The sequence below is a fragment of the Balaenoptera ricei genome, chromosome 3, assembly GCF_028023285.1.
Source record: "Balaenoptera ricei isolate mBalRic1 chromosome 3, mBalRic1.hap2, whole genome shotgun sequence".
Lineage (NCBI taxonomy): Eukaryota > Metazoa > Chordata > Mammalia > Artiodactyla > Balaenopteridae > Balaenoptera > Balaenoptera ricei.
Window position 1 is genome coordinate 90,339,591 of NC_082641.1, and position 17,061 is coordinate 90,356,651.

The window sequence follows — 17,061 nt, forward strand, 5'->3', positions numbered from 1 at the left end:
ATCTGCAGTTTCGGAGGTCAGAGTACAAAATCAGTTTCACTGGGCTGACAAAGTATTGGCAGGGCTTGTTCCTCCTGGAGGCTCTGAGGGAAAAATCTGATCCTTTGCCTGTTTCATCTTCTAATGGTCACCTGTATTGCTTGGCCTGTGGCCCCTTCCACACACATTCCAACCTCTTGCTTCTGTTGTCACGTGGCCACCTTCTCTGTTAGACTTCCCAGTCTCTCTCTTATAAGGACCTTGTGATTATATTGGGCCCACTTGGATAATCCAGGAAATCTCCCTATCCCAAGACCCTTAATTTAATCACATCTGCAAAGTCTCTTTTGCTATGTAAGGTAACATACTCATAGGTTCTGGGGATTAGGATGTGGACATCCTGGGGGGGTGGGGGGGGCAGAATTATTCTGCCTACCATACCTGGAAACCAGTGTATTTCTAGTGGATGAGTGGGATAATTAATTTAAGAACATCAGGATAAATCTATGTAGATGTCCCTCAGGTACGTCAAATTCGAGAGGTCTGATACTGGATTTATCACCTTCATCTTGATATGTCTTCCACCCATCCTTAGGGGTTCAGTCTTGGTTAGTGGCACTACCATATCTATGCCACCGTAACTGCAAAACAGGAATTACAGACTTTTCCTTCTGGCTTATGCATCCTCTAAGGAATCCAAAAAATCCTATTAATAAGAATTCCTACCTGTTTCTCAGACTTGTTCCTCCTTTTGTATTTCTACCACTCCTGTCACTTAGGTTTTCACCTTTTCTACCTTGGCTGTTGTAATATTTCCTTGGTCTTCCTCCTTTGAGTCTTGACTCCTTAAATCCTTCCTCTACCTGGCAACTAGAAGTACCTATTAAAAATGAATCTGACCATGTTAAACCTTCAAGTCACTCCCCATACCCCATATAATAAGGTTTTTAGCAATTTGTAATGACTTAAAAGACACCTCACTCCTCACTGTGGTTTGAGATTTATCTCTCTTTCTAGCTCCATATATTGGCATTTTAGACATGCACTTTACTATGTAGATTCTAGTGATATTGAACGAGCTGTATGTCCTGAAAATAATGTCCTTTTTTTCTTTATATATCTGTGCCTTTATTCTTATGGTCACTCTACCTAGGATGTATTTCCCTACTTTTACTTGGCTATCTCTCCCTGACCTTTTAAAAAGTTGCATGTTTTTGTAGTTGTATTTTTCTGATTATTTTAAAAATACATACTTTTTGTAGAATAGTGTTTTATATCTAGATGTCTAAAAAGTAGTTGCAGGATGTTCGCTAAAAATCCCGGAACCTAGAGGAAGTATCTCTGTTAACCATTTAACTTCTCTTCTGCTTAATCTACTCTGTTGTTAAACATATCTGGTGAGTTCTTAATTTCAAATATTTATCCTTCTAGAATTTCATTCAGTTAATTTTTGACGTATTCAGTTTCTGTGGTGGAATTCTTTATCTTTTCATCTACTGTATTCATGTTTTCCTCTTTCCTTGGACATAGTAATTATCATTTTAAAGGCTTATCAGTTAACGCCAATATCCAGATCATGTGTGGTTCTAATTCTTCTCTTTGTTGTTTAATCATGTGGCTCTGTCTTTGCAGATGTCTCAGCTTTTTATATTAAGTGCTAGACATTGCGTAGAAAAATTTTATAGGCTCTAGAAACTATCTTCTAGAGAGTGTTCACTCTTACTCCAGTCAAGGGCTGTGCTAAATTGAGGCTAATTCTCTCAATGTCTTCTTCATCTAGCTCATTAAGTTTTCAACTAATAGCCTGGTATATTCTGTAGGCCCTATTCCCTGGTGGGTTCTAAAACCTCATGATATGTCTCTGCTCTACTTTTTAGAAGCTTTCTGTTTAGATTTTAAGCCTCCTTTTCTGTGCAGCTCCCAGTGTTTGGCACATGGACTGATGAGAAAGCCAACTGTGCACTTGAATCTTTCTACATCCTCACCAAGTGCCTTTTAGCCTCTTTGCCACCACAGTGAAACTTCTCTAGGCTTTGTTCTGGGCTTTGCAGGGAACTCAGCCTTTCTCTTGCTGAGAATTGGCACAGCCCAGGGTGAAAATGGCTAGAGAAGGCAGCTCTCTTCTCTGCAGTTCTTTTTCTCCTCAGCAGTTCTCTGTTGCCTTCAAGCAGATGATTACTGTATTTTATCCGGTTTTTCTAGTTGGCCCATAGAAGTGAGAGCTCTTGTCAACTACTTCATCTCTCCTGGAAGTGGAAGCATCGTTTATTTTTCAACTTCAATTTGGTGAAAGAAAAATGCTCATTTTTTCCACTTGAGTGTTTATATTTCTATTGATTTGTAGGAGCACTTTACAAATTTCCCAAATTTGATCTCCTTTTATTTTTTTATTCTTTAATCTTATTTTTTAATATAGAAAATGTTAATATAGAATATTTTTTAATATAGAAAATGTTCTAATGTCCTAATGTTCTTTTTGTTATCAAATCTGCCATCTTTTGCTTTGCTGTATTTTTCTGTTATGGTTAAAAAGAGAATTTGTTCCACAAATTTTATATTTATTTTTCTTACTGATTTTGTATCATTTTTTCTGTTTTTAAATTTTTTAATTCATCTAGAATCAGTGTTGGCATATTGTTTTAATGCATTTGTTTAACCATTTATCTTGCCCATCTATTACTGTAGATGTATCATAGGATTGTTTTGCTCCCTTTCTCCCAATAAAAGGATTTCAGTGGGATTTTGGTTGGCAGTGCATAAGATTCATGAATTAATTTTAGGAGAGTTGTATATTTTGCAGTATTTTAGTTTTCTCACCTAGAAAAGTATGTTTCTTCATTCATTCATTTTTATGTCCCTCATTAAAGTTCTGTCAACTTCTGTATATACATTTTGCTCCTTTTGTATTAATTAATGGTCTATTTTGAATGCTCTCCTGATTAATTCTTAATCATCCTGACTGCCATCTTTTTGTGTGTATCACAAGACACACTGTACATACTTTTGTATTATTACCTACCCTATTATATTGAACTCAACAATTTCTCTTTCTCCCCTTCTAGACTATAGATATTCAGAACAGGGACTATGTAGTCACATTCATAAGTTTATAACTACACATACCAGGAGGAGTCCTTCTCTCTGTCCTTTTTTTTTTTTTCTGCCTTTTAATTTAGCCACATGCCATGTGGTTACTTTGTACGTGTGTAGATTCTGTGCATCTCTTTATTTATCTCCACCCCCCCCCCCATATTATGTGAACTCTTGTTTCAAGGTATCTGTGTTATAACATGTGTGGTTTTGTTAACTTCTTTCATTTAGGTTTATATATGCCTTACATAAGAAAGCATATAAGGCAGCTCAGTGACCTGAGTTAATTAAAACATTCATTCCACCATTCGTGTGACTCATGTACCAGGGTATCTGGTCAGGACACCAGGAGGGTCTTATAAAGGAAAGGAGAGATTTAATTGCTGTTGAGATTCTACTTTGTGCCAGGTCTGAGCTCTGAGCTCTGTGATTTTCCAAACATTTTATCATTTAACCCTAATTGCAATCTTGTCTCCTGATTTTGTAGATAAAGATATTAAGGCTTGAAGAAATGAAATCACGTGTCCAAAGCCTCTCAAATTCTAAGTGCTGTAGTGGGTTTTTGAACTTGAATGTATCTGACTCCAGAGCTAAGGACTCACAGAACTAATCATGATTTTTGAAGATCTAATTTATCTCAGAAAGGCTCCCTTTGTTTTTAATAGCTTAATTTTTTTTCCTGATGGCTAATATGGTAAGCATTATGTTTTAAACCTAGAAAACTAGGTAGACTATATGAAAAGTTCGTATCTAGAAAGTGCAATTTTTGTAAACATATAAAACTATGTATTTTCGTATTCAGAATACTGTACAAAGGTTACTACTCTTCTTTAGATGATGCTCCACTAATGAGGCTACTTAGAGAAGATGAATATATTGTTTGAATTTTTTAATATGCTGTCATTGATTAAGAATTGGGCAGACTGAGCTCTACTCTTTGCTTTGTTCTTAACTGTCTCTGTGATCTTGGATCTGTCATTTCCCCCATCTTTGCAAAGGGGTTAATTGCATAGCTTGTCGATGCTATTTTTTAAGGAATTAAAATAATCAAAATGAAAATGATTTGATAAAACCATAAAGCTCCACACTAGTAGGTATTATTCACAAATGATAAATTCTCCTACTGGGATTTTTGTGTGTTACTCATTCATCAACTATTTATTGAATGTTATCCCATGCCAGGTACTACACTAGGCACATGAAGTTACAATTACTTTTCATATAACCTGGTGTTTGCTTAATTGGTTTTAAACTGCACTTACAGGGGACTTGCAAATATTTTTCATTTCTGTCTTTACACAGCCATAAATGTATGTAGTATTTTTTAAATGGTTTTTTTGAATATTGTTTTTGCTTTCCTCATGCAGTGAGGTCATAAGATAAACTCTTTTAGTATGTGTTACAAGATATTTTCTATGCCAGCGTTCCAGTTTATAAATTTTCTTTCACAGATATAATGTACTGAAATGTAAATAGCTCTTTGTTCATCCTGAGCTTCCTGAAGATAGAAGGTCTGTGGGGATCTTTGGCATCAGTGAAGACAAAGTTCTTCTCAAGTGAATTAGGAACTAAGGGAATCTCCACAGGAAACCGCAGTTGTCAAAATGGTCGTTATAAGCTTGGCCTGTGAATAAAGTGGTTAGGATGGTGAAGAAGACGGTAATAGGGGTAGGACTGAGTTCTAAGCCTGTTGTGGCACTTGTAGCTGCTTGCGCCCCGGCAACATACCTAACCTCCCTGAACCTCAGCTCTCCTATCTGTCCACTGAAGGATGAAAGGCTGTGCCTCATAGATTATAGGCCTGAGGACTGAACCCCGGCATACAGGAAGCACTCTGTAAGTGGTAGCTCCAGCGTCAGTCTCACCAAGAGGCATCTTACTTTCATTCTGCCCTACGTCCAGTCCAAGAAGGAAGTCCGCGTGGTCCTAGTCTTTTGTTCATAGTAGGCACTGCTTAGATTTGCCTCAGAGAGAGGACCTGGAATGCCACAGTTGTCTTTCTTAACATGACATGAATCATTTCTACAAGAGGGGTGAGGAAATTCTAAATATACTCCTCCTCATTAGAATCTTCAAGGACAGAACCACATTTACAGTGGAATTATCATTCTTCCTAAAATGACTCCCAGTTTGACATGAGCATACAGATGTCTTTTCATTTCTCTCCATTCCTTTTTCTCTCAGCCACAGTAGATCATAGCTTGCCCTCTCATTTGATTGGCAGGTAACATAGGAGTGCTTTGTCTTCATGAGGTGAAGGTTGTTCATTGTATATAGAAAATTGAGATAATTGCCTGTAGGCAAGTTGCAGGGGCTTAATGTCATAATGCGAGCGAGGAGGCTGGTTATGACTTGGTGACAGATGATAGATAAGGAGCTAATGCAAATATAGGGGAAATTGGGAAAAAATATTTCTGAGCTTCCTATATAGTTACTTCCAAGGTAAAATAGAAATTAACTATCCCCATTTTTCAGTGATATTTTACTCTTTTCATCTGTTAGTGTGGATGAAATAATATTAATTTTTAATAAGTGAGTATGATATTATATGAAACCTCCTGGTTCCGTTCACAATTGATTGACTTAAAAGGATTCATGTTTGGAGATATTAGCAGTGTAACAAATGTTTGACTACTAAACATGATAATGACAATGAAAATTTAGTTAAATTGTGATGCTGTATTTATTTCCCAAGGAAATATAATTCATGTATGATAATGCTTTCTCTGTACTCTACTTGAAATGTACATAGAAGTTTGTGTATCAGATAAATGTGTGCTGTGATGCACTTGAACATGCTGTGAATCTCTAATTATGTTAAAAAATTATTTTCTTAGTGCAGCTTTATACTCATTATATACTCTACACATTTAGTTTTTGAATAGATTCCTGGCATGATAATTACATAATCATTCAGTACAGTAGAAACATCATTATGGTCAAATACTAATTAGCTATGAAAATGAAACAAAACAACCTAGTTCACAGCTTATTATAAAAAGCTATTTAATATTGTACAAAACGAAATGTATGGTTGAAATTATTATTTGCTTTAAATTTGAGTCATTTTCTTCCTCACTGGGAAGAATCAGTGTTTTGGATGCTTGCTGCCTAATTTATTGCTTGGACACATTATATTTTATTATCAGAGCCTTTATAGCCAGCTCTGGGTAGTAGAGCATCAAAGAACTTGAAGTGGGAATTCTGGGCTCTGTACCTAGGTCTGCCTCACGGCTTCTGCAGAATTAAGAGACTGGCCTAAGTCTTCAGACTACATGTTCTAGAGTTCTTCACATACTGGCTCTAAGCCTCTGGGCACATGGGGTTCAGTAGTAAGTCACTCATTTCTGGGATGCTGGTTTGAACATCTTTGGTGCTGGACATGAGTGATCCTCAACTGCTTTTCTTCTCCAGTGTACCTGAGGAATATAGTGTAGTCTAGTTGATAACAATGAACCCTGGCATTTGTGATTCTCCAGGTGTGTTTGTGATAGGAGAACAATCAGGCAAAACGTAAGCTGTGGTGGAGGGCAGTGGGAGGGTGCAAATAGGTTGATAGATTCCTTCAGGTAAGTCTGTTAAGCACACCTCTCAAGGGGGCAGTACTCTCACTCTCCTTGAGAATTGCTTCTGTGGATAAAAATGGGGTTTTGTCTAGTACTTTGAGGCTTCAGTGCCCTTTGTAGATATGTTTTTGACTGCATGCTTCAGCTGCTCTTTTCTCATATACATGTGGAATCTCAATGAACGTAAATGGTGTAAGTTAGATCTTGTGATCCTAATGTATATACTGCAAGCCTAATAGGAGCTAGAGACGTTCTTATTGTCATATATTGTTACCTTTGGTATCTCACAGTACTGTCTCAATCAAAAGTGCTTCAGCTGATAAACAATTTATAAGTCAAACATTTTATAGGTTTTACGCTACATCCTCTTTCTTTTCCTTCGTGCTTTTCTGTTATCCTTCACTTCAGTTTTGGCCACTGTATTAATTTTATTTCCTGACAAACCATTTGCAATGCAGTTGAAATATACAGGACATACATAGGATAAAAGAGCGCTGCTAGGCTTTCTGATGCACAAAATAAACAATGCTAGCTTGCTTGGACCAAGTCTGATATCGCTATGGGTAAGAGGGAGAAGTGGTTGACTGACTATTCATTTCTCTGTTCCTGAAGTTACAAAATTGTGTAGGAAAGCAAGATATTTCAGATCATGAAAATATTCACTATTGAATCAGTTATATTATTAGTCAAATATCCTCTTTAAAATTCTGCTTATTTTATTTGAAGATAATGCAAATTGTTTATAAAGTAAAATCATAAATGTTACAAAGAGTGCATAATTCATGAAGTCTGTGACATGATGATCTAGAACGTTTTTACTCACAGGCAAAGCCAGGAAGCAGTGAGGATCCAGCAGAGTTATGCTACTGAGAAAACCAAGGATGTTAGGGGATTCAACTGACAATTACTTAAATATCAAAGAATTGAGAGAGAACTTTTGGAAAAATGATTAAGTCCTTGAATATTTTTTATAAATATAGTTATGTTTAAAACCATCCTGTAAAAATGAAATGTTATGTGAAGGATGTCATAATGTACTAATATAAAATATTGTTGGAAAAATTTTGCCAAAAACCCTACTTTATTCTAAGAATTGTGCTTAGTTGTAAATATTGCCTAAACTTATTTTAATAGTCATTATTTCCCTTTTCTAGCCAAGTTCCAATCAATTTTTTTACCACTATTTATTATAAAATTTCAGCCTCTATTTTAAGTGGATTCACTTCAAATGACCTTTCCTCTAGAACCAACTCTCTTGGATAATAAGGGCCCCTGTGTATAAAATATATATGTGAATTATGTGATTCTGCATGTATAGCCGTACATTTCACTGTGTTTTAGTGATCTAAAATGAATGAACTAAATGAATTTTAATTGAAATTAGTTGTGACTAAAATGCAAACAGACAATTTATGTATTTTCTTGTTCAATGAGTTAGGCAGGGATCAGGATATTAGATGTATAGGGCTGGTTATTTTAGAAAGACCAATAAAACCATATGTATATAAGTCATTTTCTGGGACATAGAAATAACTTAATTATAGTTGTATTAATGTCTTTCATTTGTATAACATTTATTCTTAGAAAGTGAGTCATTATTTCATTACCCTTTGTACTGTGTGGTATTTGTTGTGGTGAAATTGCCTGTTCTCCAAAAGTTTTACCAAACTATTTCTTATAATTCTTCTCCTTGTGTTGGCTTTATGACTGTCTATGACCTGAAATCTCACAAATAATGTGGAAAAGTTCAAATATCTTGAGACCCCAATAGTAAAGCGACTGTTTTTGCAGGTATCTTGTGGTCTACAATCCTTCAGAACAAGACCGAAACTCAGTAGTCTCGGTCTGTGTGAGCTCTCCGACAGCGCAAGTATCCTCTGCTTCAGGAAAGCCCGTGGAAATTCAAATGAGTGCAGTGTGGGATACAGCAAGTACTGTTTCACAGACAGCCTATGAGGTATGTGCTCTCTGTAGAACTTAGAGAGGCAACATGAAAAAAGCATAGCCAGTATATAGTTCATATATGTATTAATACGTACCCCTGAGAGAGCTGTCAAGTTGGTGTATGTAAAGTGGTTAAAGTTGTAAATGCCAGAGGATTTAACTGGTGAGTTAAATGACACTAAAGGAAAATAGATCCTGTGTTTTCCAAAATATTAATATCTTTGTTAGTATGTGTATTGTATGTTATTTTTAGAACGTTATTAGTATGTATATTGTATATCTTTGTATATCTATTGTAACTTGTTCCTGAAGTCATGAAGTAATCATTTCTCATAAAATTTTGAATTTTTTGTCTAACGCAATTTAATGACCGTTATAAATATTGAAATGGAGATAAATACCATCCTTCTAAATAACTTGGGATACTTTCAACTTTTCACTGCAAAGGTGACATTAATATACCGTGAAAGAAAGACTTCCTAAAATAAGTAAGATACTTCTTTTCTGAGATAATTATGGGAAAAATCTGGATTCAAATAATAGACATTTTTGGGGGGAAATGTCTTAAAATAAGCAATATTAAACTGAACCCCCATATCACTGGAAGGATCTAACTTTTAGAGTTTGGAGTACTATTTAAATTGTACTCCAAACTCTATAAAGACACAGACATAAGCTAGGAACTCTAAAAGAAAATTAAAAGCCGTTGCTGGCTGCTCTTATAAATTCATAATTCTTTAGATAGAAAGGAAAGTATAACACAAGTTTTGGTCAGATTTTACAGGAAACACCCCATTTAGAGAATGGAACAGTAGCTCCTGGAAGACAGGAGTCATGTCTCATGGTGGGTGCATCCTCCATGCCTTGTTCAGTGTCTGCTGGACCCCAGGCATTTGATGGCTGGTGTTGATTGAACTAATGTGCTTAATATTTATATTGTTACACTTACCATTTTTATTTTTAATGTACTGAAATATTATAGTATTATTAAAAGATTCCTAATAATTAGGAAAAATCATTGTTCACAATAAACCCTTACCCTCATGGAGAATTTCCCTGTCTGAGCATCCATTACAAGCACCGTAGGACAATTGAGGATGGTCACATAATTTCATATATTGGATGAAAGCAGTAATGTCTTTGATAGTCTTACCCACTTGAAGTTATTAGTTTCCCTGGATAAACAGAGATGTGGATACTCTACCCATAAGTTATCAAAACATATTTATGGAATAGTACTATATTCTCTTTTTTAAATATGGTAGTTTCTCCTTTTTACTAGAAGTATATATGGTTTCCTTTCAGTAGATACATTTCTCTTTAATAAATTCTCTCCTTTGTCTTGTAAAGATCTCTTTTCTAGCACAGATGCCACCATTGGGACTGAAAGTATATAAGATTTTGGAAACAGCAAGTTCAAATCCACATTTAGCTGAATATGACCTATATAATGGTCATATAGCAAATAAAGGAATTTTCAACATGAATAATATAAAAAGTGCTCAAGAAGATATAACTCTAGAGAACTCCTTTATTAAGCTGCGGTTTGGTCAGTCTGGGCTTATGGAGGTATGTTCTGAATAGTTCTGAAATTTATAGAAGTCTCGTCACTTTTATTATAATATATGCAGATTACTTCTGCAAAGTGGGAAAAGTGGACACAGATTCTCTGGGAGAAAGGATAGATGAGCTATATGTACCTTCTCCTTGGGGTCCACAGTGACCTCTTGCTCCTTATAAGTGTGGTCTGTGGGCGGTGCTGCTCAGTGGACTGTTTGTTATTTGTCCACAAGATAAGTATGGAAGCTGTGGCTGTTTAGAAATGTTTATGGAAACTTTAAAGTAATTTGGCTGAGTAAAATTATGCCTATTGAATCTAATAATAAAAAATTTGAGTGTATATTTGGCATATCACTTTAATTTTTCTAGTAATTCACTTTCATTGTAATTTACAAAAAATATTGTTCCATGCATATTGGAAATAAAAATAAATCCACTCCTTTACTACAGAAAGTTTGAGAAGTACTGGTCTAATCTCTCAATTTGTGGATCTCTTTCTTCCTTGGTGAAATGTGTTCTTTTTGTTCCTATTGCAAAGATTTTAAATCCTAAGGTTAAGTATAAAATTTTGAGTGTTTATCTAAGAATTGTGAATATTAGAGGCTGAATGTTACCATTTTTGAATCTATTGCCAGGTAATTTTTTTTTTTTTTTGAAATTGACATATACATGTAACTAGATACAACTTGTTAATGTCTTAATCGTGAGTTACCTTAAATTTTTTTTTTTTTTTTTATCCTTAGGAAATGATAAATAAAGGAGATGGTAAAAGTCATGAAGTAAAAGTGCAGTTTTCATGGTATGGAACCACGAGTAAAAAGGACAAAAGTGGTGCCTACCTCTTCTTACCAGATGGGGAAGCCAAGGTAAGTGCTGGTGAGCTGAGCAGTGAATAAGCACTTATTGAAAGAATAATGAGGAGCAAAATAAATGCATCTCAATATTTTGTTATCTATTAGGAATAGATGAGTTGGCTCCATTATATATATCATTATTGACACTTAGCAATTTCTAGTTGAATGTTAGATAAACAAATAATTTCTCAGAGTTGGAATTCAGTTAGGATGCTACAGTGGACAAATGCTCTCTATGGAAAGAAGCTAGATTTGATTTAAGATTAGGGTGCTGCCGTGTTGTTGTGTACATATGTGGCATGGCATATATATAGACACAAAATTCCTAGCCATATGAGAAAAATAGATTGACCACTGAGCCATTTTTCTCCTTAAATTTTAGCACTTTAAAAAACAAACAAAAAAATGTTTTCCTACCCTTGACTATAAAGGTAGTATATGCAAATCTTAGCACATTTAATGCAGAAAACTGAAGAAAACAATAAAATTTGCCAACTATTCCACAAGCCCATGAAAACCCCTGCCAACATTTTGATATATTTTTACTGTCTTTTATTCTATGCGTATCTTTTTTCCCCCATTTTTAAGTTTTTGTCTTCCTACATGAACATATTTTATTTTTCATTGTGACAATGCTCACAATCTGATATGTTCTTTGAAAACACAGTTTTAATACACACTTTTGTGTTTAAAAACTTTTAGCTATAAGATGAATAAGGTCTGAGGGTCTGATGTATAATATGGTAACTAGTTGATAGCACTGTATTATATAATTGAAATTTGCTAAGAGGGTAGAACTTAAGTGTTCTCACACAAAAAACGTGTGTGTGTGTATATATATGTGGGAAAAAAAAAGAATTTCCTATTGTTGCATATGTACATTTTCTCCCAATACTTTACTACTGTAATACTGTGATAAGCTTTCTCTGTAGCATTCTTTTTGTACAGTGCTAATTATTTCCTGAGAATAACTTTACAGAAGAGTCATTTTTTGTCAGTGGATGAAGCCTTTTAAGGCTTTTGACATATACGTACTACTTATCTTCCCTCTAGAAAGATGGCATACATATTCACTCCCACCAGTGTTTTTTTGAGAGTAGCTCTCTAGTATGCTATTCTAAGCTCTGAGAATTAGCCATATTAAATGCTTTACCTATAATAATGAGTGAAAAATATTTTACTGTTAAGATTTTTATGATTATTAGTGAGGTTGAACATTTTTATGCCTTTATCTTTCATATTTCTTTTATGAGTTTCCATTTAAGTTCTTTGACCATTTTTCTATCGATATGACTTGTGGATCTGTAAGTATTCTTTATATATGGTAAAATTAATCCTTTTTCCTATTTATTGCAATCCTATATCCTATTTATGCCCTCAATGTGTCATTTAGTTTGTTAATTCTTTTATTCTTCTGTTATGTAGTAGTTTTTAATTTTTGTGTAGTCAATTTTGTACTTTTTTTCTTTAGAGTTTGTTCCTTTGCTTTTACAGTTACACAGGCTTTCTCCACTTTAAGATAAATTAAATATTCTCCGTATTTTGTTGCCTAGGGTCCTGTCTCCTGAAAAAGTTACTTTTGTTCTAGAAAAGCTTGCTAACCAAAATCAAATATAGATTTTAAGAGATTTTATAGGCCACACTCAGGATTCTAGTTATTTGTCATTGTTTCTGTTTTTTTAAATCATTGAGGAATTAAAGGTAAGCTACAGCTCATAGTAGGCATTTCAGGATGGGCAGTGGATCTTAAGTATAAGCTACATCAGTGTTTTCTCACTTAACAGCTTTTGTCATTAGACAGGCATTTTGTTTTGACTGACATTTTCTTTTAAAAAAAAAAAGTAGCTATGCTATAGAATATTATACATGGACAATTATAATTACTAATTTATTTTAAATGATTTTATCTTTAAATAGCTCTAATATTAGATAGAAGGATAAAGAGACTCATCATATGTTTACAAAGAAGAAATAAAAGAACATCAGGGAAAGAGACAGCTGGGTTTTTCAGAAAAAGGCCCGGACATCACCGTCCTAGGTTTCATTCTCCTCCATTACTTTCTAGCTATATGGTAATTAGGTACAAGAACTTTGTTAACTATAAAGCATTATATTAATTTCAGAATATTTTTCTCTAGCCAAAGAGATAAATTTGGAAGAAAATTACACAGTTCTGAAAATCTTGTGCTACATTGCAAGCCTAGCTTTTTATGCTATTGTTGAGCTTTCTAAGGTGTGTAATACTTAAGAAAATAAAATTCTTCATAAATACTTTAAATTTTGTTTCTGTGTCATATAAGTTATGTGTTTCATTCCCATAGTTTCTTTAATCTAGATTCTAAATAATGAAAACTAAACCAGTGGTTGCCATAGTTCCGAGCTTGGAAGTTGGCTTTATATTCAGCTAGTTCTTTCGAGTAAAAGGGCAGTGTTAGAGTAGTAAACCTGACTGTGATTAAACTGTGTTTCTGAATCCTGCTTCCTGTTTGCTTAAGATGACTCCCTGTGGTCATCCTAGCCACCTTCCCAACCCCTGAACATTAGGGAGCCATGGTTATAATAAATGTTTGCCTGAGAAAATGTCACTGCTATAGAACGATTACTCATTCTAATAAATAACATATGGACAATATAGAAAGATTTTCATTAGAAATTTTTATATCTGGGAGAAATGTTTGTAGATCATCTAGGCCAATCAGGTTGTAAAATTTTTATTTTCTATTTTCAGCAGTTTTTGTCTAATGCAAAACCTTATATTCAATTTTTGTAGCACGCACATATTCCGATACCTCGTAAGGTTTGTTTTTCACTTAAAATTACAAATATCAGGTGATATACATTTGCCAGTTTAGAAACTATAATAAACATTCCTTGGAAAAACTAAAAGCCAAAATACTTTTCTTAAAAATGTGATTTCCTCCTCAGCCTTATGTTTACACAACACCACCTGTTGTCATAGTGCAACATGGAAGGTTTTTTTCGGACGTGACTTGCTTTTTTGAACATGTTACCCACAGAGTTCGACTGTACAACATACATGGTAAGAAAACAGAGAAACGCAGATGTGAAACAAATGTATACTGATTCTTGAATTCTTGCTTTTCTTTTGTTGGTTTTAATAAATTAGCAATTGGTTTTCGGAGATGACAATCATCTGTCTAACCTTGACATCAGACTTATCATATGATTTAAAATGTAGTATTTACCCTTTGATAATCAAAAATGGTAAAACATTTAATGCCTTACATATACTTGTTCTTTTCTTCTGTATATCTTCTCTTTCCTATTGCAGTATTTGTCTTAAGTCATGTGCTCATTTCTCAGATCTAAAAACAGTATAGTGGTTTTCTTTTATTTTATAAAATGGAAATTATATTAAATGTGGCTTTCAATTAATGGATCACTGACTACCTCTGTCACACACACACACACACACACACACACACACACACACACACACGGCCTGCCTTAAATATAGAATGTATTGTCATAGTGTACTACTAGAATTTAACTTTAAAAGAAAAATGTTCTCTGCTTGTTTATGACTCTTTAGCTTGTAGAGCATAAAATCAGGCAGTTTTTATTGCTTTTAGGACAGTATTGAAGCAGCTTCTTTGTTAATCAAGTTTTAAGAAATAGGCCTTTGATCTCATTAGAAACTGAACTGTGGACAGTGGCACTGGTCCTTCCATAGGATTTGGGTGGAGCTGTGGTTCCCAAACAATCTCAGAATTGTACAGTTTTGTTGGTTGATTTTGAATTCGCTGTTTTTAGAATGAAGTACTCTTCCAACCACAAGTTTAATCCTGATAACCAGGCCATTTACCATTATATCAACTCTCTTAGAAAGGACCTCATAAAAATGCCACTTTAAATGTTTTGTTGCTGTTAGCTAAGATGAAAAATTAGAAAAGGAAAATATTCTTTCCCAGAATCTTTTTTTTTAAATTTATTTATTTTTATTTTTTTTGGCTGTATTGGGTCTTCGTTTCTGTGCGAGGGCTTTCTCTAGTCGCGGCAAGTGGGGGCCACTCTTCATCGCAGTACGTGGGCCTCTCACTGTCGTGGCCTCTCTTGTTGCGGAGCACAGGCTCCAGACGCGCAGGCTCAGTAGTTGTGGCTCACGGGCCTAGTTGCTCCGCGGCATGTGGGATCCTCCCAGACCAGGGCTCGAACCCTTGTCCCCTGCATTAGCAGGCAGATTCTCAATCACTGCGCCACCAGGGAAGCCCTCTTTCCCAGAATCTTTAGGCAGGTAGACAATAAAGCATTTAAAAACCAGTGATAAAATGAATGGGCAGGCACTGTTTACTTTCTAGGTATTGTGGGGAAGCAAAGGCTGCTATGTTCAGGGAATTTCTTAGACAACTAAGTTCAGTTTTCAAATTTCAGTGTCTAAATTTGATTTTGTTTTTAGTTAACTTTCTTAAACTTCAGATCTCAACGATGTTTGCCTTTTGGTAGAATTTCAGGTGTGGACAAACTTTCTCATGTGACTTCTTAGGTAGTAATGTGATATGTTTTCAGGATGACCCATTATTCATATGTTGAATTAAGAAGTAAAAGGTCTTTTAGAAGATGGTAAAGTCATATTAGACACTAACTTTGTGTCTTTTGCAATTATCTGAAATCACTTTGCTACCTACAAGAAAGTCTGTAGTTTTGAAATAATCTTTTATTTAGTTTCCCAAAACCTTTTAAGTCAGAAACACTATTTTTGGCTATCTCTTTGTACTCTTGCATAAGCCATTGTTTACTGTTTCTGAGAGCCCTAAAACTCCATCTTCAGCTGTGGCCAAAGGTTTCATTTTATGGGTAGAAAATAGCATGATCACACAGGAGATGTGCTTATCTACTTTTAAGTTTGCTTAAAACTGTTGTGTTTTAATGGAGAAGTTCTTCCTTGAATATAACATGGCACCGTTTGGCACAGATCTCCATCATCAGGCTTGGTTTACTATTGCTTTTCATCAGTTATATTTAGGGATAGGCTGTGTCTCAGAGTTGCTGAAGCAACTCATCAGAAAAATTCCAACTTCTCAACAGGTGTATTTGCTTAATTGCTTTTGCTTCTGTTTAATTGCATCCGTCCATCAATGCAACTTCTGAGTTTTCTTCGGTTGGCCATGGAATCTGGGTCTCATATCAAAGGGTGGTTTCTGTAAGTTAGAGGGCCCTCTTCTGCTTCTGTGGCTGTAGCCTAGCTTGCCATCATGCTTCAGTGGCCAATTTGGAAATTAGTAGGCTCTGACTTGGCCCGTTTACTTATTTTCAATAAACACACACTCATCAGAACTAAATGCTTGTCTTTTCTCCTCTTCCCCTCCCCTCCTGTCCCCTACTGAGCAGTCAGAAATGCCCAGTGGCTGACGAACAGCCCTTTAGCAGGAGCAGGGGCCACGGAGAATTCACTGACCCCCAGCTCTCCAAGGTGGCAGTGCTGGCTCTGATTAGTCAGTTAAGGAATAGAGGTTGTTTTGAACGGAGTACTTAGAGTATTAGCATAACAAAAATAATAATAAAGAATAAATATGCAGACCTCAGATTGCCTCTGGATGTCTCAGTGGGTGGAATAAACTTGAGCTCAAACCTTTTTTCCTGATGTTAGATTTTTGCAGCTTGGAAGCAGGAGGCTTCAGAAGTTTGTGGGAAATGACAGATGAATAAGTTAGATATAATGTAAAGTTAACTTAAAGTGCTGTTCAGATGAGTTTTACTGTACTTGCTTGGACTGAACCTGAAACCAGCATATGTAACTATTCAAAGTGGCAGATCCATCTTTCTTTTTGCTGTCTCAAGCCCGGAGCATTTTTTTTCCCCAACAAGACTACAGTTTGTGAAAAATGGAGATATTAGATCACCTGAAAGGCTTTCTTCCAAACTATATAGCCTCCCATGTTTGTATTTGAGCTCCTGGGAAAAAAAAAAAAAAAAAAAAAAGCCCAGTTGTGGAGATGGAGCCTTTTCTTGGTAGCCTCTGTGACCCATTTCCATCTGTCCTTTTCTTTCATACACTATTGCGTGAGGGCACAGATTGTCTGGATCCTGTCTTAGTGGGCTTTAATTAA

General features: G+C 35.2%; 1 protein-coding gene across 1 annotated transcript in view; it reads left to right on the top strand.

The window, feature by feature from the left end:
- The window catches only part of MAN2A1 (mannosidase alpha class 2A member 1), a 159,373-nt gene that overhangs the window by 106,515 nt on the left and 35,797 nt on the right, over nucleotides 1-17,061 (top strand). Inside the window, exons 13-16 of the mRNA XM_059916869.1 lie at nucleotides 8,427-8,592; nucleotides 9,930-10,148; nucleotides 10,883-11,005; nucleotides 13,919-14,033. Of these exons, the coding sequence (XP_059772852.1) occupies nucleotides 8,427-8,592; nucleotides 9,930-10,148; nucleotides 10,883-11,005; nucleotides 13,919-14,033 (623 nt within the window). The remainder of the gene's footprint in view (nucleotides 1-8,426; nucleotides 8,593-9,929; nucleotides 10,149-10,882; nucleotides 11,006-13,918; nucleotides 14,034-17,061) is intronic.